Source organism: Ciconia boyciana, chromosome 8 (assembly GCF_034638445.1).
Source record: "Ciconia boyciana chromosome 8, ASM3463844v1, whole genome shotgun sequence".
NCBI lineage: Eukaryota > Metazoa > Chordata > Aves > Ciconiiformes > Ciconiidae > Ciconia > Ciconia boyciana.
The window spans coordinates 45,642,306-45,663,842 of NC_132941.1; the positions used below are offsets into that span (position 1 = coordinate 45,642,306).

A 21,537-nucleotide genomic window follows, 5' to 3' on the forward strand; every position below is an offset into this window, starting at 1 on the left:
TTCATGTCACGGTTTAACCCGGCAGGCAGCTAAACACCACAGAGCCGTTCGCTCACTCCCCTCACAGTGGGATGCGGGAGAGAATCAGAAGAGATTGAGAAAACTCATGGCTTGAGATAAAGACAGTTTAATAGGTTAAGGAAATGCTGTGCACACAAGCAAAGCAAAACAAGGAATTCATTCACTCCTTCCCATCGGCAGGCGGGTGTTCAGCCATCTCCAGGAAAGCAGGGCTCCATCACATGTAATGGTTACTTGGGAAGACGAACACCATCACTCCAAACATCCCCCGCTTCCTTCTTCTTCCCCCAGCTTTATATGCTGAGCATGACACCATATGGTATGGAATAGCCCTTTGGTCAGTTGGGGTCAGCTGTCCCAGCTGTGTCCCCTCCCAACTCCTTGTGCAGCCCCAGCCTACTCGCTGGTGGGGTGGGGTGAGAAGCAGAAAAGGCCTTGACTCTGTGTGAGCGCTGCTCAGCAATAACAAAAACATCCCTATGTTATCAACACTGTTTTCAGCACAAATCCAAACCATAGCCCCATACTAGCTACTATGAAGAAAATTACCTCTATCCCAGCCAAAACAAGTGCAGCTCACCATCTGCCTAAGGTTCAGGACCTTTCTGTGTCTTTTGACATTCATGATTCAAGTAACCCAAGGTAGACAGCAGATCTGCCTAAAAACAAAGCCACTCACTGCTACTTTAAACCGAAGTTTCAAGTAGCAACAGACTCTGGAGTTCAGAACAGTAACTTGGAAAGATCTACTCATTTTACTATCCTTTCATGTTAATCTGCAAGTGCTATCAAGAAAAATAACTTCCTCCACTGCTTCTCAGCCTCTGGCCATTCCTAAACTTTTGTCTCAAGTTATCCAGCTTGAGCAACCCATCAAAATAACCGTGTGGTCTCTCACGCTTCTCCAGTCCCTCTACCCCAGTATAACCACCATTACAACGTTATGCAGGGTTTTTCAAAAAAGTCCTGGTTGTTCAGCAGGTCCCAGCAGACATCTCTGAAGAGCTCTTACAGATGTTTAGCTGTTGCCACCACTAGACAAAAGGAAGGGTGTACTGTGACATCTCAAGACCTGTGTGTGCATGGTTTGACAAGATGGCTCATGCTGCTAAGCAGATTATACAGCACTGGAAATTTGCCCTGAGACACTGATTTGTGTCTCTCTTCTCTACCCAGCCACCTATTTCAAAAAACTTACTGGAATATAATTAGGTCTGAGATCTCCACTCCACTGCCAAATTTGGAGAAATTGCTGTACCCAAAAGTGAAGCAATGGGATGCTATACAGTGATTTCCTGGAGAAATAGCTAAATCTGACTCAAAGGCAATAAATAAAGCACTAATAAGAGTCTGACAGGGATTTCAAGTGTATAATACTATTGAAGCTTTTTGTGATTTCTAGAGATTGGACTTTGGCAGGGAGTGATGCTGCTGACACATTTATGTCATATCATTTTGTCTCTTCCCACCTAAAGGAAAAAGTCATAAATGCAGTGAAATATCTGGAGTGCCCTTTTCCAAGATTTTCATGTACACATAAGGTTATTTCTAATTTTTGCTTAAGGTTCAGTAAATTCGCTTTTGAAAACAAACATAATCAAAGTGGGATTAAATTCATGCCATGGGCTCTGTGTGTCTTTTACAGAAGAGGTTTCTGGCTTTCCTTGTTGCAATGAGCATCATAGTGAACCTGGGTGATGCATACTGCTTTTCTAAAATGAACAAGCCAGGGGAGGCCGACAAAGGTAAGAACAGGGAAGGTCCTCTCACTTGATTGTCCTGTGGCAGCTTGGCTCTATGTGGAGCTGCCAGGAAGGGCTCAAAATACAAGGGAGGGGGGAGATGTCAGAAAGACATGAATAGGAGGTTCCAGCACCAAGTTTCCAAAAGTAGGGAAAAACAAATTCTTCCGCTGGACTGGGTATGGTTGCAGCAATATTATTGCTCTTGGTGGTGGGTTGCTATTGCTATTCCAGCACATGGAGCTGATGCTGGACTTGAGAGTAGTTCTGAATAAAGTGTGGTGCCAGGTGGCAGACCTGGCTGTTTGGTTGCTCACTTCCACCCCAGATCTGTCACACTGAAACTGTCTCTAACAAGTGAAGAAAAAACAAGCTCAGGCTCTCAAAATAGTCTAAGTAATAACCTGGAGAACAAAGTGACTTCTACTTTACTATTGCCAAGAAAAACATTTTCAGAAAACTTGCAATCACTTTTAAACTTTTCAGCCTTTATGTGGAGGCTTAAAGAACATATTTTCTTTTGCTGCTGTCTTATGCAGGCTGTATCTTGGATGGAAAACTATACCCCTTTGGAGAGATCGCGAGGACAGATAATTGCTTCAGGTGCAGCTGCAGCCAAGATGCAATGCGTTGCTGCTCCCTGTAAGTTTGAACTTCTTGGTAGCATCATTGCCCATAGGAAGACCACAGCTTTCCCTTTGCTGGGAGTAAATGAGTTTCTAAGGGTACAAGAGAGCCTTTCCTCACCCTTGTCACAGAGCTAGGGCAAGCCACGTATAGCTCTTGATCATTTGGATCCTTGGCTGTGTTTACTTTAGCTCAATTTCTGCTGACTGGGCGTGGACACAGGCCCTTCCAGACACATCCAGTTGGTGTTTGCCTTTAATTTTGAGCAGCTTGTGAACCCCTCTTACACTGCAGTTAAGTCTTTCCTTAGCAGGGAAAGTGGGGGTAGGAAGGAATTCATTCCACAAGGGACTTAAGTGAAGCTCCTCTTCTTATGATGATCTGAATCCATTTCCAGAGATGCTTTTCTTCAGTGAACACACTGACCCTAGAGTGACAAGGCTCTGCTCTGAAGTATCTATCTACAACACTCTCCTTTCCGCTTATCCAACCTTCTCAATGGGCCAAGTGGCTTGATTACGATCATCACCTTTGCTCAGGTGACACTCAATCTGTCAGGAAACGTTGAGCATATTCTAAGCAAACTGGCAATAATGAAAAATTAATGGAAAAGACATAAAACATGCCGAGACCATGCTTATGTCACACTGTAGAGTGCTGTGCTAGAAATCCCTATACTAGTGCTGAGCATACTGGTGCATCTACACAGCGCAGTGCACGAAGGCATCATTTGAGGCCCTGGAAGCTGTAGTTGTGTGGCACTCAAGCTAGCTAGGCTGCCCTTAGCCATAGTTTCAGAGGTACCTCACTCAGCACTACTTCAAGCTATAATCACTGAACCACTGAAGTATTGAATCTTTTATTGCTCAGTCTAACCTTTGCTTTCTCTTTGCCAATGACAGCTTTCATACTCCTGTTGGTTATGACAAAGATAAATGTAAAGTAGTTTTCAACAAGAAAAGCTGCAACTATGATGTGGTGCAGAAGAGTGACCCCTCAAAGGAGTGCTTCGTCTCTTCTCGTGTGGGCTAAGAACCCACCTGCTCTGAACCTCTCTGCCCTGTGGAATTCCTCCCCTTCCTACAGATGCTTTACCATCACAGAGAAACTTGAAGACATGGGAGATCTTGTAAGAGAGAGGACTTCAGCACCTCCCTTTTAATCTCCTAATTGTTCGAATTCAGTGTGCAAAATGCATAATCAGATAAAATGTCTCATTTCTGTCATTGCTTGCATTGGTATCACTGAGCTTTTCTGAATACAATAAATCTAGATGAAACATCCAGAAACACTTCATAATGATGGTTCTTTTTACATAATACCAGGCAATATCATCTTCTTTGAAAGAGGAACGCATTCACCTCACCACTCCCACGTGCCATGCAGATGCCTTATGTCTCTTCAGTATAAAATTTTCCCACATTCCCTGGGGAGAGAAGTCCAGCCAGTGATGGGCTTCAAAACTGAATCTCCCACTTATCAACTGGTAGTATCCTAAATCTGCCCACATATAGGAGACCAGGCAACAGTACCCTGTAAAATGCTGTTTCTACATGGTCTCTTTGCTCCAGAATTGAGTATTAAAAACCCAAAACAATCTGCAGTTAACTGTTGTATGGTTTGAGAAGAAACACACCTTCCAGGGCACGTGGACTGTTTAATGATGCTCCATAATCACGACAAGTCTGTTGTCTTGTAAAAGTGTAAGGTTACACACAGCTGAGCATTCTTAGGGTAGGGATCCTCACTTGGCCCAAAATCAATTGTCAGCCTGTATTTATTCAGCAGGGGTACTTGCTTCTCAAGACGACCCATCTCAAGCTCTGTGAGCCATCAGTAAAATCAAAAGGATTTAACATGGTATGTTTTCTCTGGATTTGTTTTTGCTAATTTGCTTATGAACATTGTTTTAAACTTTCTTATGGCTTCACTTAAGCTACCTCCTTTTGGGGAAAAAAATCCAAGCATTTTGCAAACACTGGTATTACATTCTTAGCCTTTTAAAGTTCTCCACACCACAGGCTGGATATCAGTCAGTAACTCCGTGTTTCTGTACAATTGCTTCCTGCAAAGCTGAAAAAATATGAGGGGCCAGCATTGGAGTCAGTTCAGCTTTTTCTAGTATAAACGTTTGCATATGCCTTTTTAAAATCTGACTTTCCTTCACTGATTTAATCATGTCATTCCTCAAAATTCCCCTAAACAGCAGCATGTGGAAATAAATGTTCTCATGTTGCTTAAGGCCTTAAAGTAAGTTTTCTCCAAAGAGTTTTTATATCCTGCAGGAGAGGAACAGTTTTGAAATTTCCCCTTTTCTGCCAGCTCATGTCAAAATTACACAGGACACAGTCTCAACTGGTACCTGAAGGAATGTTCTCACTTACAGAACAAACAGCTGCACAGCAGGGAAAGTAATATTTTGAGCATGGAGATCCAAAGACTTCCTACCTAAATAGCTCACAGAACTGTTTCTTGAGAAAAATCAGTCTTCATATTTTTTTAAAATTCCAGTTTTAAACATAAACATTTTTACTGCTAACAAAAGTGACTTGCAGGCTCCTCATGGATTATTTTTTAATTCAAACCACTGAGAACTGCACATGTCAGGATTAACACCCAGTTTGTTGTAGTCTGGAACCGTGCCATGTGATACTGGAGTGATTTCAGTATTCCAAGTTTTGCCCTACCATAGTCTTACAAATTAAGACTACATTTTTCTTCTGAAACTTAGGAAAATTAGTTTATCTCATAAAGTCACATTCATGTTCTTAATGTGGGTAGTTCCTCAGTAAGACTTCACATTTCAAGTGATTCACAGATACTTAGTTCACTTTTAAATTAAATAGAATTTCATTCTACTTATTACCTTATTTGGACCTTTATTTATTTATAATTAGGAGCCTCATTACCTCCTAGAGTCCCAAGTGTTTTATTAGAATCTAGGTGCCAATTTTATTACAGATGAAGATGATTTTCTCAGTGCAAGATTTCTGATTTGCTGGCAGCACCAGTAAAAGCATGAGTGACAAACAAGAAATCTAGCACAGGCTTTGGATCTCATGCTTAATATATTCATTAAGGTTATGAGACTGGGAAGAAACAGCACATTTGATCAATGATTAGCACATCCTTCCAGAAGTTATGCGTGGGTGGGGAAGCCCATCTTCCACTGCAAGGGCACCTCCTCCACCACATGTACTTGAAACAGAATCTGAACAGCCCAGCACAAACAAGAGCTGGCACCGCAGAAGCAAGAAAATTAATTCTGGTGAGTTTACCAGGCCCAGGAAACAGAGAGAACTGACCTAGAGGCTCATGCTACCTGGAACAAGTCACTCACAGCATCTGTGCCCCTTGCCTGTAAGATTAATACAATGCTTTGTTAATCCTTATACCAGGAGAGATCTGAGGGCATGGGCTTTGAGGTACAGGTATATGAGCCTTGAAGTTAACAAAAATGTTCCCACTGAGATAAAACTTCCTTCTACCACATTTACAATATGTTTGTGTGTGACGGTGTGCTTCCCCTACCCCCGACCTTTATCTCCTGTAACCCTGCTTAGGTGATAACCACCAGCGGTGATTGTAATGGATGCATCTGGTCACGATGGCTGCATCAGCTCAAAGTGAATTCAGGAGACAGATAACAACACAATAGCCTAGGGCTATTGTGCAATGCGCCCACCGAAGAAATTAAAACCTGTGGTCGGCATGCAAATATGACTATGGGTCAATCATCTTATCCCCATAAATAGTGAGCAGCCCGAGAGCCCTTTGAGCTCTCCTGCACGGCAGCGGGCTGCACGCCAGGATCTCCCCTTGAGCAGGGACGCCTCTCAAGGTTACTCCTCGAGGTTGAGAGATTCCTTGCCGCAACAGATCCTCGGTAAGTGACTAATAGCATGCTAAACTTTGAAATCTTAGCTAAGTGATATAAAGGATTGATTGCGCATATATAATCCTTTAGATATAAACCGTTGACCAAGTCTGGGACTAGGACTGGATCCAGCTGCACCTAGACTCCTCTCTGAGAAGGAGTTTAGAAAGCAAGGGGATCCTTCCGAACCTCATGACTCAACGGGAGGGTCTCCCTGACAGTTTTGTCTGACCCTGTCCTCTATGCAGTAAATAATCAAGTGTGCCTCGCCATCGAATCTTGTTAAAACACTGTCGCATTGAACTTTGTTAACTCCCTATTCTGTATCAATAAACTATATTTTTACTTCTCTCTTACGAGTGAAGTGCACGCTCACTCCATCCACGACAAATTGGCGTAGTCGGCAGGATGGCAAGTAGTATCACTGATTATTTACGGAGGCATGGAGTGAATCCGAGTCCCAAATTCTCAGCAGAATGGACTCGTGACAATTGGCATAATTGGGAAGCCATTGAAGAACACCTAAAAGTAACTAGAGGCCACACAAAAGATGGAAAAGGGAAAGGAATTATCTGCAAGATGCTAGGTACCTGTTTAGAAGCTGCACATCAGGAAAGAGACAACAGAAATAAAAAGGAGCAGGACCTAGAGAAGGAAATAGAAAGTAGAAAGGCAACTGAGTTGTTACTATCTTTTAAAATTGAACAACTCCAGAAACAGTTACAGGAGGAAAAGGAAAAAAGACAAAAGTTGGGAGAAAAGGTCGAGATGATGCTTATACAGGCTCCCCGCCCCCCCGACATCGTACAGATTAGGAAACTAATAGTATCCCCTGAAGACTGGGATGGAGACATCTGGGGTGATCCCGATGACAGCGAGCCAGAAGATGACGACCCTTTGTTCCCCACAAATCCTCCTGAGTATGAAGCCAGACCCATTGTTAAAACAGAAAGAACTGTGGGTCCTCGGGGTGGTCATCCGCGACATACTACGCGAACCATCCCCTGGGATCCGTTGCAATTGACAAATTTGCAAGAGAGATATAGCAGAAAACCAGGTGAAACTGAAACGGAATACTTGTGGCGAGTATGCCTCAGTGGCGGTGACCGAATAATGTTGACTGAGGATGAAGCAAGTGGCTATTGGGGTCCGGGATTTTTCTTAAATTTAGGACCTGACCCGACAAATACACCTCATTCTATCACCAGCCGAGTAGCTTATTGGGCTGGAGGAATAGACAGCATGGAGCGAGGTGAACCTTCCATAATTCCCATTCAATCTTTAAGTGAGCTCTCTACAGCCATCACAAAAGCCGCCTGTATACAAGCCATGCACAAACGAGGGTCCCATGATGTCCCACTGTCTGCTACAGTAGATTTCGCAATGTTAAAACCACTGATTAGAGGAGCCCCGGCAATTCTTAAATCCCATTTAGTTGCAAAACGAGATGAGATCAAGAAAGACACAGAGCACAATGAGGGACTAGGTGAGAACGCTCAAAATGCCCACAAGCAGCTCCCTACCTGGGCAGAACTGATGCACGGCATTGTGAACTACAGCCGTGAGATGGGCTGGGACGATGCACCAGCTGAAAAACAAAACCTGAAGCCCCGGGGAGGAGATCACAAAGTAAGACCCATAAAACGGGGAACAGAAACTAGATCGAAGGGAAACAAATTTAAAAACCCCCAAACGGAATCTCAAGAACAGAGGAATGAGTTGTGGAGGAATGCATTAGCTTTAGGCATTCCCAGAGCTGCGATTCAAGGTCAACCTACTGGCATAATTTTGAGTCTAATTGAAGCATTTCAAAAACGAGATAACGGTGAAAGGAAGGAGCGTATCTCAACTCCTCCTGCGCCACACCCCAGAAGGGGAGACAACCCCTTCCTCCCCCTTAGGGAGGAATTGCAGGGCATGAAGTCAAAAACGAGTAGTGTCCGGAAGGCAATTGGGCCTGCCTGTCCGGAAAGTGGAGGCTTATCAGTGGATGAGTGATAACGGCCCATACATTTTAATTCCAGTTGGTCCTCAAAGACAATTGGTAAAGTTTTTAATAGATACGGGAGCACAAATTTCACTATTAACACAACAAGATGCCGAGAAGCTGGGTGTACGACCCAGACGGCAAAGAGTTAAAATTACCGGCGTGAACGGAGCGAGTGTTCAGTGCCAAACTGCCAAGGTCAATTTATGGCTCCCGGGCGAGAAGCGCATGTCGAGTACTCGCTTTGCAATTAAAGCTCACCATGAAAATATTTTAGGTTTCGATGTTTTAAACGGACGAACCTGGCGCCTGCCGAACGGCAGCGTGTGGTCCTTCGGCTCGAACATCGATCCCGACCCCAGCAGAAGGCGGGAGGCTGCAGTGCGGGCACTGCGCGCAGCCCCTGCGCTCCCCGAGTCAAAAATCACTAACGTACCGCAATACCCCATGTCTGCTGCGGCACGAAATGGAATTTCTGAAGTCATAGCTGATTTGGAGAAACGACAAATTATCTCCAGAACGCACTCCCCATATAACTCACCTGTCTGGCCCGTCCGGAAACCAGACGGGAGGTGGCGTTTAACAGTCGATTATCGGCGCCTGAACGCCAGTACAGCCCCGCTCACAGCTGCTGTGCCAAACATTGCCAACTTAACAGCTACTTTGCAAGCAGCTGCACACCCATGGATGGCAGCCCTAGATGTAAAAGATATGTTCTTTATGGTTCCCTTAAAGGAGGAGGATAAAGAGAAGTTTGCTTTCACTTGGGAGGGAATACAATACACCTTTAACAGACTCCCACAGGGGTATAAACATTCACCCACGATTGCTCATGCTGCGCTTGCTGAACTTTTACAGACAGTCTTACGCCCCCAAGAAGTGAAACTGTACCAATATATAGATGATATTCTGATTGGAGGAACTTCCCCTGAAAAGGTTGGGGAAGCGGCAGCAGCAGTATGGCAAGCACTAAATAAAGCAGAAATTGAGATTCCACCTGGAAAATGTCAGGGACCAAGCAAAGAAGTAAAATTTTTAGGTACTTGGTGGATAGCAGGCAGTGCAGTGATTCCTCCAGATACCTTAAGAAAAATTGAAGAGCTGCAAATGCCCCAATCAAGGAAGGAGTTACAACAATTAATGGGAACTTTAGGATATTGGAGGAAACATGTGCCTGGATTTTCTATCATTTCCCGTCCCTTATACTCACTCTTACGGAAAGGCAAACCCTGGGAGTGGAAATTAGAACATAAAGAGGCAGTCAAAACTCTAACTGAAGAGTTAAAAACATATCAGTCACTGGGACCAGTGCACCCCCGCGACCCTATTATAGCCGAATGGGGTTTCACCGAACATGCTGCTTACTGTAACCTGTTCCAAACTGGGCCCGATGGGACAAAAAGACCTTTATTGTTTAGCTCAACCGCATTTAAAGAAACAGAACAACGATACTCTGAATGGGAAAAGGGACTTTTATCTTTAGTCCGAGCAGTTAAACAAGTTGAGAAAATACATCAGGGACAACCTGTGCAAACTAGAGGACCATTTAATTTACTAGAAGCAATCCTAAAGGGGACTGCTCCCCCAGAAGGAGTTGCACAAAAACCCACTGTCCGAAAATGGTATGCCTACCTAACAGGAGTTGCAGAAAATATGCAACTAACTGAAGGACACACTAAGCTTTCCAAATTGCAGATGCCCATAAACACAGACCCTTTAGCATTACAACAATCTTTTAAACCTTCACCCATTCTGGTGGCACCACCCCTCACTGAGGGTACACCAACAGAAAACATTTGGTTTACAGATGCTTCAGCAAAAAGGGTAAATGGTAAATGGCAATATAAGGCTGTTGCATTAGACATTACCACCGGCAAACAAGTAGTAGAAGAAGGTGAAGGCAGTGCACAAGTAGGAGAAATAAGAGCAGTTGTTTTGGCAGCACAGAATGGAGCAAAAATCATATATGTAGACTCCTATGCTGTGTGGGCCGGTGCCACACAGTGGCTCTGTGAATGGGAAACCTTGAATTGGGAAGTAAATAGATCCCCAGTTTGGAGAAACAAAGATTGGCAATTATTACTAGATATAGCCAGGAAAACACCTTTCAAGATGGGATGGGTAAAAGCTCATGCTAAAGATAATCAACCAGCCACAAAGTGGAATCAAAAGGTAGATGAGCTAACTAAAATTAGGAAAATCGCCTTAAATCCTGAGTGGTATCGACTGGGAGAATGGTTACATCAAAACCTAGGCCACACAGGTAAAGAAGCACTTTACTTTGCTGCACAGAGTAAAGGCTGGCCTATAAATAGAAAAACTTGTGAAACTATTCTTACAGAATGTCCTCAGTGTAGACTGAAATTACAAGCAGATCATCCTGCTAAAGCACCACCTTTACATATTAATGAAGGGAAAACTTTATGGTCTACATGGCAAATTGATTATATCGGACCATTCAAATCCTCTGCAGGATATCGATACATCCTTACAGGAGTGGAAGTAGTCTCCGGCTTGCTTATGGCGACTAAATGTCGGAAAGCCGATGGGCGAAATACAGTGCGAGGGCTATCATTTTGGTTCTCAAATCTACCTACTCCTGATGTTATCCAGAGTGATAATGGCTCACACTTTTCTTGTAAGGAAGTGCAAGATTGGGCAAAACAAGAGGGAATTAGATGGGTTTTCCACACCCCATACTACCCTCAATCAAATGGGATGGTAGAAAGAGCTAATGGCTTGTTGAAAAGGAGTCTCAAACCACAGGAAGCTCAATGGGATACGAGACTTCCCAAAGTACTCCATCAATTAAACAATCGGTATGGGCCTACTGGAAGCCCTGTAAGCCGAGCATTCTTTGTAAAAACTGAGCTTAGCGCTCCACCTACTAGGAAAAGAGAATATCCAATGACATTACAGCCAGGACAGCCTGTGATGGTCAATTTACCATCTATCGGTACTGTGCCTATGACTTTAACTAAACCTCGTGGCCCACTTGCCTGGGAAGCTACTGATAGCAGTGGTGCAAAACACAGAATTAGTTCACGATGGATTTTTCCTTCTTCTTAATGGGGTAACCTGTTCGGACTCTCCCCACCGAAACAAGTCTCTATTTTCTCTTACAGCACCCCACAAGATGGCAGATGGAAATGCTGTGTTCATGTTACTATTCCAAACCCTAACAATGCTGCTCTTCTTAGCATGTGGTCAAAGAACCCTAGAATGGCCATGGTCCCAAGCTCGTGTTAAGTACACTGGAAGTATGGGAATACACTCTAGTAAGGGGGATTTAAAGCTTTCCACCGTGGTCATGCACGGAACTGAAACATACTTAGAAAATGAATGGAGCTGGGATAAAGATGAAGCTGATGATAAAGTTCCCCAGCTCCGAGGAACAGCAGGGAAAGAAATTAAAATAAGATGCCGGATGATCAATGGGTCTACCCATGAGAAGGCATCTCAGATTTCTGTGTACAACATTACATCAAGGCCAATAGCCAAAGATACGAAACTTTGCGCCTTTGAAAAACTGGACTGTTGGTACAATTTTACCTTAGTACAACCTGTTTTTGTAGTCTGCCTCTGGGCTCACCATCGTGTGGGATTATCCTTTAAATTTAAAATAGACATTATTAAGCCTAGCACAACATCCGCCCTGACTGTAAAGGATGAGACAATTCTATCCCCACAGGTTTCTGAAGTTGGACCATATGTGATCAAAAATACAGGCCAACAACAAGTGTTATTTAATCCATCATGGTCTCTTAAACGAGTAGAACTACTGATGCAAATTAATATGTCTGCAATCAAACCGACCTGTTCACCATTCCTAGGTATGTCCTATGCAGGATGGTTAGCATGGTTACATGGGTGAACCCTCACCTCTCCAAGACGAACAAGGAGAGATGTGACCGGTATAATAGGGACAGGATTGGGAGTCTTAAATAGTATCGATGCCGAAGTACTCGTGAACAAACTGAGCACAACAAGAAGTGATTTAAACAAATTAGAACACCCATTACAGTCTTCTCTATTAGCATTGGGAACTAACCAATGGCTCTTATCTGATATATTACCTCAGTGGAAAAGAATTAATGAAAGGGACCACCAACTGATTGTGGATGCACTTGGTGTAGCCCAAACCAATGGTTCTCTAGCTCTTAGTTGTATCCAAGCTCAACTGTGGATGCAATCTATGGTAGCAGCAATTATAAGAGAAGGTGAAGAGGGCACCTTACCCACTGAAATTCGAAAGGTAATTTGGGATAATGCAACTAAATTTGAGAAAGAATTCCAGTCCTGGTGGTATTTAGTCAATTTCATTTATGACCCCATTAGCAATAAGGCCACAGCTTTTGTCTTAACAATACACAATGCTTTGGTATACACCATATACCCAATCATTGTGTTGGGATTAAATCACAATGGAACTGTACTCTATCCATTAGAACATAGAGTATGGGCCCACCAAAATGGAAACAAATGGCAAACTGTTGATGTTAATGCATGCGTTGTACAGGAACAACAAGGATTTATTTGTGAGAGTAACACCCTCAAAGCCCAAGACATCTGTCTTGACACTGAACAAAATGTTTGTCATATCTGATGAAGCCCCTGAAACTGTACTTGTATGTGTTTGTATGAGAACCCTTTGTGATTTTATATTTGTAGATAACATTACTGTAGATACAAGCAATCGCTCAAATATTTGTGTTTGTAACTTTACAAAAATTGTGGGATGTGACTTCAATTATTCAGCTCCTGTTACGTCTTATCAATTGTTACAATCTAACTATACATTGAGTCGAGATTTATTGCCTACCCCCATTGGAATGAATCTTACATTGGTGAAGAAACTACTACAACACGATGACCTGTGTCAACTGCTAGAACGCATACGAAACAATTGGACACAAAACTCTGATCACCGTTCATCATGATGCAGAAGAGATACACCATGTCTTGGAAAGAGTAAAGAAGGATGGAGAACACCATTGGTGGGAGACTCTTCTTGGATGGTCACCGACAGCAACGGGAGTGTTTAATCTTATGCTTCACCCAGTTGTTATTTTACTAACTCTAACATTAGTGTGTCTATTGCTTATAATTATATTGTATATAAAGGTTTGGCACATGATAAAACAAATAACCCAACTTCAACCACCCAAAACATACAAATTAACGCATAACAAATAGCAGTGCTTCACTGTCTACTTACTGTGGATCTATAAGTGCATAAATTATCAATATACTATTTATGGCACAGAGGCAAGAGGTGACCGTACCACCACTCTGTGAGAATAAGATGAATTGACTATAGTCACGGGGTGGAGTGTGACGGTGTGCTTCCCCTGCCCCCGACCTTTATCTCCTGTAACCCTGCTTAGGTGATAACCACCAGCGGTGATTGTAATGGATGCATCTGGTCACGATGGCTGCATCAGCTCAAAGTGAATTCAGGAGACAGATAACAACACAATAGCCTAGGGCTATTGTGCAATGCGCCCACCGAAGAAATTAAAACCTGTGGTCGGCATGCAAATATGACTATGGGTCAATCATCTTATCCCCATAAATAGTGAGCAGCCCGAGAGCCCTTTGAGCTCTCCTGCACGGCAGCGGGCTGCACGCCAGGATCTCCCCTTGAGCAGGGACGCCTCTCAAGGTTACTCCTCGAGGTTGAGAGATTCCTTGCCGCAACAGATCTAAGTGACTAATAGCATGCTAAACTTTGAAATCTTAGCTAAGTGATATAAAGGATTGATTGCGCATATATAATCCTTTAGATATAAACCGTTGACCAAGTCTGGGACTAGGACTGGATCTAGCCGCACCTAGACTCCTCTCTGAGAAGGAGTTTAGAAAGCAAGGGGATCCTTCCGAACCTCATGACTCAACGGGAGGGTCTCCCTGACAGTTTTGTCTGACCCTGTCCTCTATGCAGTAAATAATCAAGTGTACCTCGCCATCGAATCTTGTTAAAACACTGTCGCATTGAACTTTGTTAACTCCCTATTCTGTATCAATAAAGTATATTTTTACTTCTCTCTTACGAGTGAAGTGCACGCTCACTCCATCCACGACATTGTGTCAACAGCGCACTGTATATTTCAGTGCTGTTTGCTTGTGCTTTTCCTTAAAACACTTGTCCATTCTCACATACAGTTGTTAAACAGTCTGCCACATTTGCAAAACCAATGTACATTATACATAGCATTGTCCATTTAAGGTCAAGACAAATTTATTTGTAAAGTTGTGTTTACTTATGATCTGTGAGCTGATATGCCTCATGCTTCCTCTTGCTTTCCCCCTCTTAATGGCAGTATCAGTCAACCTACTGGTTTTAATGCCTGGATATGTGAACTTATCTTCCATAAGAAGTCCTGCACCTATTCTCTCCTACAGAAAGCAGATCCCTCTCAAGAATGAGAGTAGTACAGAGATGCTGGATTAAGAAACAAGGTTCCTGGACTGCTTTCATTCTAGTGCATCTCTTCTAGCTTGTATTTGTTTATGGAGTAATGCTTTTCGTAGGTATTAGCTAGTTTGTTGGGGTTTTTTAATAACATTACTGCTCCGAAATCATGCTGTATTTCTCTCTGTTAATTGCCTAGCACTGAAAGATACAGAAAAAACAAGGCTGATACTCTTGCATTACTCATTATTTCTGTGGTCAGTGAGAGGTAACCAGAAATCCTAGCTGAAGAATGACTAAGTAAAATAGTGAGGTAAATCTTCAAGAAAGTCCCCAAGATTTTTCCCTGCTTTAGGAAGAAACAGGATACTCTGTTCATCAGCATGAGTGGAAAGAGGGCACAGAACTGGGCAGAGCACTGATATTCTTAGAATGTTTTTAGTAAGAAATAAACCCATTGGGAAGACAACATGAGATTTCAACAGAGCAATGTGTTGGAGATACCTGTTCCCCACACAAGCAAGGCACCTGTTATCCTGTACATGAACAACGTGAAGAAAAGCAGCATAATATGGGACACAAATTACCTCCGTAATCAATACATGAATGGATTATCTACATAGAGTTTGCTGTTCTGAGTGGTTTCAGCACCGCAGCATGTTGTTAGGGTCCCCTGAGTTCACAGATCACACAAAGAGCTTCTTCACTGTCCCTAGACATTGCCCAGGCTTAGCCAGGTTGCTCCCTGCTGCGTTCCAAAGAAAGGTGCTTGCAAGAACTTCTCTCCGTACCTGGCATAGCTTGCACCTAGAAAACAGGGAAGGTCCTGCAATGGGAACAGCTGGGCAGTCACTGCTTGTCTGAAAAGTTGAGAGAGAACATGCATGCACATTGGTTGGATTTTTGTTCTTTGGAGTTGAGTAACAAACACATTCTCTGTCACTTGGCACCAAACCAGCAAGTTGACTGGGTTTTGGCTGTAACAGATTCCGTAAGTCTCACACCAGTACACCAGCATCACAAATTGCTATGTGTCTGGTGACTTTTGTTCACATAAAAAAACTGCTGCAGGATACCTGTCAAGAAAAATATTGCATGTAAACTCCACAACGTGCAAGAAAAATTAAATGGCTCAGTAATATTAACAGAATTAAGACAATGTAATTTGATTGTCCTTTTCTTCCAAACTGTCATGGAATACTTTCTCCATATTACCTTTGAGGACATGGAGAGCCAATATCTTGAATAGGACTCTCTGCTACTTCCCACAGTATTTTCAGCCAAGGTGAAATAGTTACTTCTCAGCCCATAAAGGTTACAAAGAGCAAGCATACAAAGCTAGGGCCCATACTTAGCCATCCCACAGGTGTAAATCAATTAGGTCAGGCAGCATAGGAACAGGACATCAGAAGGGAGAGTGTTAACTCTCTCCATCTTCACTCCAACCAACACAAAAGGCAGCTTTGGTCTAGGATCAGGGTGTATTACTTTATCTACTGAGCCTTTTTTCTCTTTTTAATAGAAAAATGCACATGCTCTGAAATACCTCCTCTGAAACACTGACAGTATCCCAAACCACAATGATGCTGTTCAATTGGCTTAATACACATTTATGAGAGATCCAAAGGGGACATTTGGACTCCGTTGATGTCAGTAAAGAAATTCCCAGTGCCTGTGCTCATGGGCTGACATGTTTTGTTGTTTTACCAGTGATTAGGAATCAGGGGCATGAGCCATGTAGCTGTGGTGTTAGTCATCTCCTGTTTCAGGGCAGTGCCTACATCAGCATTGCCAAACCTAACTTATTAATGATAATGACTGTGGGCAGCTTTAATCAAACCTATGAATACCTGCAAGCACTTCAGCTCTTTTCTGCCATCCCAAAGAAAGATCTGGTAACTGAAGAAAAACCGATCTACCTAGCCTACGGAGTTGAAAGCCAGCTAAGGCTGTCCCTGTGAGTGGTGGTCTTGCTGTGACAGGCATTACAATAATGCTGGCTTTCTCACATGGACTTCCTGAGCTAGATCTCAACTCTAGAGTTTGGGTAGAAGACGTGGAATAGCCACCCCAGCTTGGAGTTCAACCTCAACTCTCAAACCCACACAATAAGGCAACACAATAAGGCAGCCAGAGTAGTTAGTTCAAGTATTGCAAACTGTGTAGCCCTGGTAGGGGAAGAAATCTTCCCCTTATTACCAGGGCTACACAGTTTGCAATATTTGAATCAACTAGACCAAAGCTAAGCAAAAGGGGACTGTACTTGACTCCTTTGCTATCAAATTACTGTCCTAAGCATTTGGAAAGCAAGTCTGCCCCTGACATGTACAGCCTCTGCAGAAAAGGGACCATTTTTCCCTGGCTACAAGGATGAAGGAAGAAAATATACAATGCCTATTTTTCCACCCCACTCACAGAGGACCTGAGCATATGGATCTTCTACATGATGGAAAACTGAAGAAGGAAGAAAATGGTTATCTAGGACCTTTTCCTAAGGGCCTCCAGATGCCAGCCACTCTCCACAGAAACCCTGCTTTACATATAACCCTTCCAACCACCACTCCTTTTCCACAAGAGCCTTCTTCCATCTTCAGCTGATGAACAAGAAAACTGAATGATTGTTCAAAGTTCCTCTCTTTTAAAACCTAGACTGTTCAAACTAGGCATCCAAATTTTGTTGTGAGTGACAACCACGATGTCTCTAATGGGTTTCTCAGGGCAAGTGCTAAATATTCCTTCCAGGCTTGAAATTCCTTTTGAAGTACGTCCCATAACTGCCTTCCAGACCTAGTGTGGCACAAAAGCCACACCTATTTCTTCAGTGCCTTTCAAAACCAAACCTTCCTGTATATAATTGGCTTATTTTAATAATGTCCACCCCATGAGGTCATTTTGCAGAAACCTCATTGGCGTTATTCATGCATGTTCAGTTTGCTCAAGGACTGATATCATAAATTCCCTCTCTATAAGTTCTCTGAGAAGATGAGCTTCTTACAGGTCGTCTCCTTACTGGAAGCCTTATAATTCTGCAAGAATGGTGAGTCCTTACATCTTATACTGTAAAAGACCATGGCATTTTGCTATAGATTTTAAAGGAAGTTCTGTTGGATTTATCTCAGTACTCAGATCTAAGCAATTTGGAGAAAGTAGAAATTCTGTGTTTTGAGAGCTAAAGTCAGACAGATAGGCACAGGCAGGTAAGAACCTTGGGTAGAAGATATCAACATGTATATGGTAGGAGATGTCTAATAGGACTCCAGTTAACGCTTTTTATTATAACCTGTTTTAACTTACCTGTAATCTTGGGAGATAATCTCTCTTCTGGCAAAAAGCAGCTCTGTTGTGTCTCAACCTAGAACTGGCCTTCATTTTTGTGAAAAGTCTAGATAACGTCTGAACATTTAGTTACACCCAAAAACGTTATCTTGATTTTTACTCATTTGCAGCTCTATTGCAGTTCTGTGGGTTTTAACGTCTCCTCTGCAAAATTAAATGCTAGTTCTTCCCTCCTCCCATCTCTCAGATATGACTTTTTATAAGTCACCAGTTCTACTCTATCCAAAACACCCACATATAAATACAATATTAATGTGTGTATATGTCATTGTTTATTCTGGTCTACCTTTCCTCTCTTACCAAGATTTTAAATTCATTACAGCTAATTCCACCCTAGAGTTCTTGCACTTCTTTCCTTCATATCCCTAATGAAAGCCCTTCAAACATTTCAAACTAATATTGAAGGATAAGGGACCCACTGAGGAGTTGAAGCTGAACTTTCAGAAAAAGTAGCTGACAAAGGTCATAAAATATAGAATTATCTAGGTTGGAAGGGATACCTGCAGCTCATTTGGTCCAACCACCTGCTCAAAGCAGGCTCAAATCTTGAGGGCTCAACTTCCGCTAAAGTTCTTCAGCTTGTTCCTCTTCAATATTAGGGTGAAACACCCAGTGGGTTCTTCAGACTCCAGTGAATAAATTTTTACAACTATGAGTGAGGTTACTGGCAGAGACAGTTGGTGACCAATCCTATGGAGAACATAATTACAATAAAAATTAATGGGGAGGGGAAAAAAAGGATAAAACACACTCTTTTCACAAAGAGTATCTGAGTCTCAGTCCTGTATTAGGCAACACTTGATTTTAACAGCTTGGAAAGACAGACGTTCTTTTCGCCTCTCAAATGATGCTCTGCCTCTGCTCCTTCTAAATGGCTCGGTATTCCTGACTGTGTGTTATAGTGTCTAAACTGCAAAAGACAATGGATTTTGATTTGAAACCGCAGTGTATTTTCCTATTTCTAATGGTAGTATTTCTCATTAAGACATCTTAATAGTTACTTAAACATTCATATTATTTCTGCTCTCTTGTTCAGAAAACTATCTTGGCCTGCCTTCTTGTTCTTGCCATTAGCGTGACACTGTCCAATGCTCAGTGCTTCTTTCAGCCATTGGAGTCAAGCATGCCTGGTAGCGAGATTGCAGGTAAGAAGTCAACTGTCCTCAGCTTGACAGACATCACCACAACCACTGCCTGATTTGTTTTGTCCATTGAGTGCAATTTATCACAGTTTAGAAATAAGTGGAAACAGGGGAGAGAAACCACTAGGAAATGGGGGGCAAAATGCAGTATGGAGAGCAGGGAATTTATAATATGTTATTAAAAAAAAAAGACTCTATCTGATGAGCATCACACAGGCCAAGTTACAAATTAATTTTGTCCAGAGAAATAACATGGACTTACTTCATACAGATTTATAAATTAATAATTTATGCTTTCACTATGGCAGCATATTTAGAAATACAGAGAAGGGAGGAGAAGGACTTTTCTCTATGTGTGTGTGTGGTCAGTATAAAGCAGGAAACAGGCTAGCAAGTGTTCAGCATGTTGGCCAGTCTACTCACTAGTTGCTTCCCTATCCCAAGGAAAGTTCTTAAGCACAGAATGGCTGCTCCCCTTGAGTCTGGGACTACTCTTCCTGAACACAGCTAGTCTATCAGTCTGCAGATGAGTGGAGCTGCAGGAAAACAAGTGCTCAAAAGAAACACGCAATTATTTGGACACAAGAAGAGCCAATGTGAGCCAGTATGCAAAATAAACCAAGTGTCCCAAAATAGAGCTTTTTCTAGAGCTCTTACTAGAAAAATGAGTTAACATTACAAAAGAAAGAACATATTTACAGGCAAAGACACAACCTAGAACCCCCAAATCCTCCACTCTGTCTTGTCCTGTCCTCATAAAATCCTGCTTTCCAGATCACTCATTTAGGAAGTCTATTCATAGAATAGTTTGGGTTGGAAGGGACCTTTAAAGGTCATCTAGTCCAACCCTTCCCTGCAGTGAGCAGGGACATCTTCAACTAGATCAGGTTGCTCAGAGCTCCGCCCAGCCTGACCTTGAATGTTTCCAGGGATGGGGCATCTACCTCCTCTCTGGGCAACCTGTTCCGGTGTTTCACCATACTCATTGTAAAAAATTTCTTCCTTATATCTAGTCGAGATCTACCCTCTTTTAGTTTAAAACCATTACCCCTTGTCCTATTGCAACAGGGCCTGCTAAAAAGTTTGTCGCCATCTTTCTTATAAGCCCCTTTTAAGTACTGAAATGCTGCAATAAGGTCTCCCCAGAGCCTTCTCTTCTCCAGGCTGAACAACCCCAACTCTCTCAGCCTTTCTTCATAGGGGAGGTGTTCCATCCCTCTGGTAATTTTTGTGACCACCCTCTGGACCCGCTCCAACAGGTCCATGTCTTTCCTGTGCTGAGGACTCCAGAGCTGGACACAGTACTCCAGTTGGGGTCTCACCAGAGCAGAGGGGCAGAATCACCTCCCTCAACCTGCTGGCCACACTTCTTTTGATGCAGCCCAGGATACGGTTGGCTTTCTGGCTATCCAGTTGGCACACATTGCTGGCTCATGTCCAGCTTTTCATCCACCAGTACCCCAAAGTCCTTCTCCACAGGGCTGCTCTCAATCCCTTCACCCCCCGGCATGTATTGATACTGGGGCTTGCCCCGACCCAGGTGCAGGACCCTGGATTTGGCCTTGTTGAACCTCATGAGGTTCACACAGGCCCAATTCTCGAGCTTGTCCAGGTCCCTCTGGATGGCATCCTGTCCCTCAGGCATATCAACCACACCACTCAGCTTGGTGTCGTCTGCAATTCCATGACTGTTGGACAGGAACTTTGTATCCTATATGTGCTTTCTTACTGCAGCTGAGGATTGGGAAAAGTTTTCCAGGCAGATGTAGTCTTGCTCTAAATGAGTCAACAGTAGTTGGTGTTGATGAGGGGGGAAGTCAAAGCCTTATCTTAATTCTGACCAGGTCTGTGTCTGGTTGTCTTTCTGCTGGGTGCTCTGATTCCTGTACTTAAAGATGAGCTACTCCAGGAAATCCAATGCTGTTAAGAACCACAGGAAACAGAGGGATGGAAGATACCCTTCTCCATGTGTTAGAATAGTAGCAGTCCTGCTCCATTGGGGACCCTCAGTGTCTGCCAGATAGGGACGTTAATGCAAAAAGCCCTCAAAGGTCCCACCCATTTTGTACAAACAATAGCATTGTTTGTACAATAGGTCTGACACTGAAGGCTGCTTGCACACTACATTTTCAGGCTGCCGTGACGCAGATGGAGAGCTGCGTGAATTTGGTTCCAGCTGGATGAGTAACTGCAATAATTGCACCTGTAGTGTAAGTGGAATCAGCTGCTGCTCCAGGTGAGTTCAGAGGAGCAGTGGGGGTTTTTCTCCACTGCCATGATACAGTACAGAGCACTTCCCTTCACACAGGGGTCCCTGAGAAATGACCATGACCCTTCTCTCACTCATTTTATATCACAAAATTATGCATTAACCCAACACCATCATCACT

The 21,537-nt window shown here is 43.0% G+C and overlaps 1 protein-coding gene across 1 annotated transcript in view; it reads left to right on the plus strand.

Annotated features, from left to right (window-relative positions):
* The window catches only part of MSMB (microseminoprotein beta), a 35,673-nt gene that overhangs the window by 13,447 nt on the left and 689 nt on the right, over nucleotides 1-21,537 (plus strand). Inside the window, exons 2-3 of the mRNA XM_072870476.1 lie at nucleotides 19,042-19,150; nucleotides 21,281-21,383. Coding sequence (XP_072726577.1) covers nucleotides 19,042-19,150; nucleotides 21,281-21,383 — 212 coding nt within the window. The remainder of the gene's footprint in view (nucleotides 1-19,041; nucleotides 19,151-21,280; nucleotides 21,384-21,537) is intronic.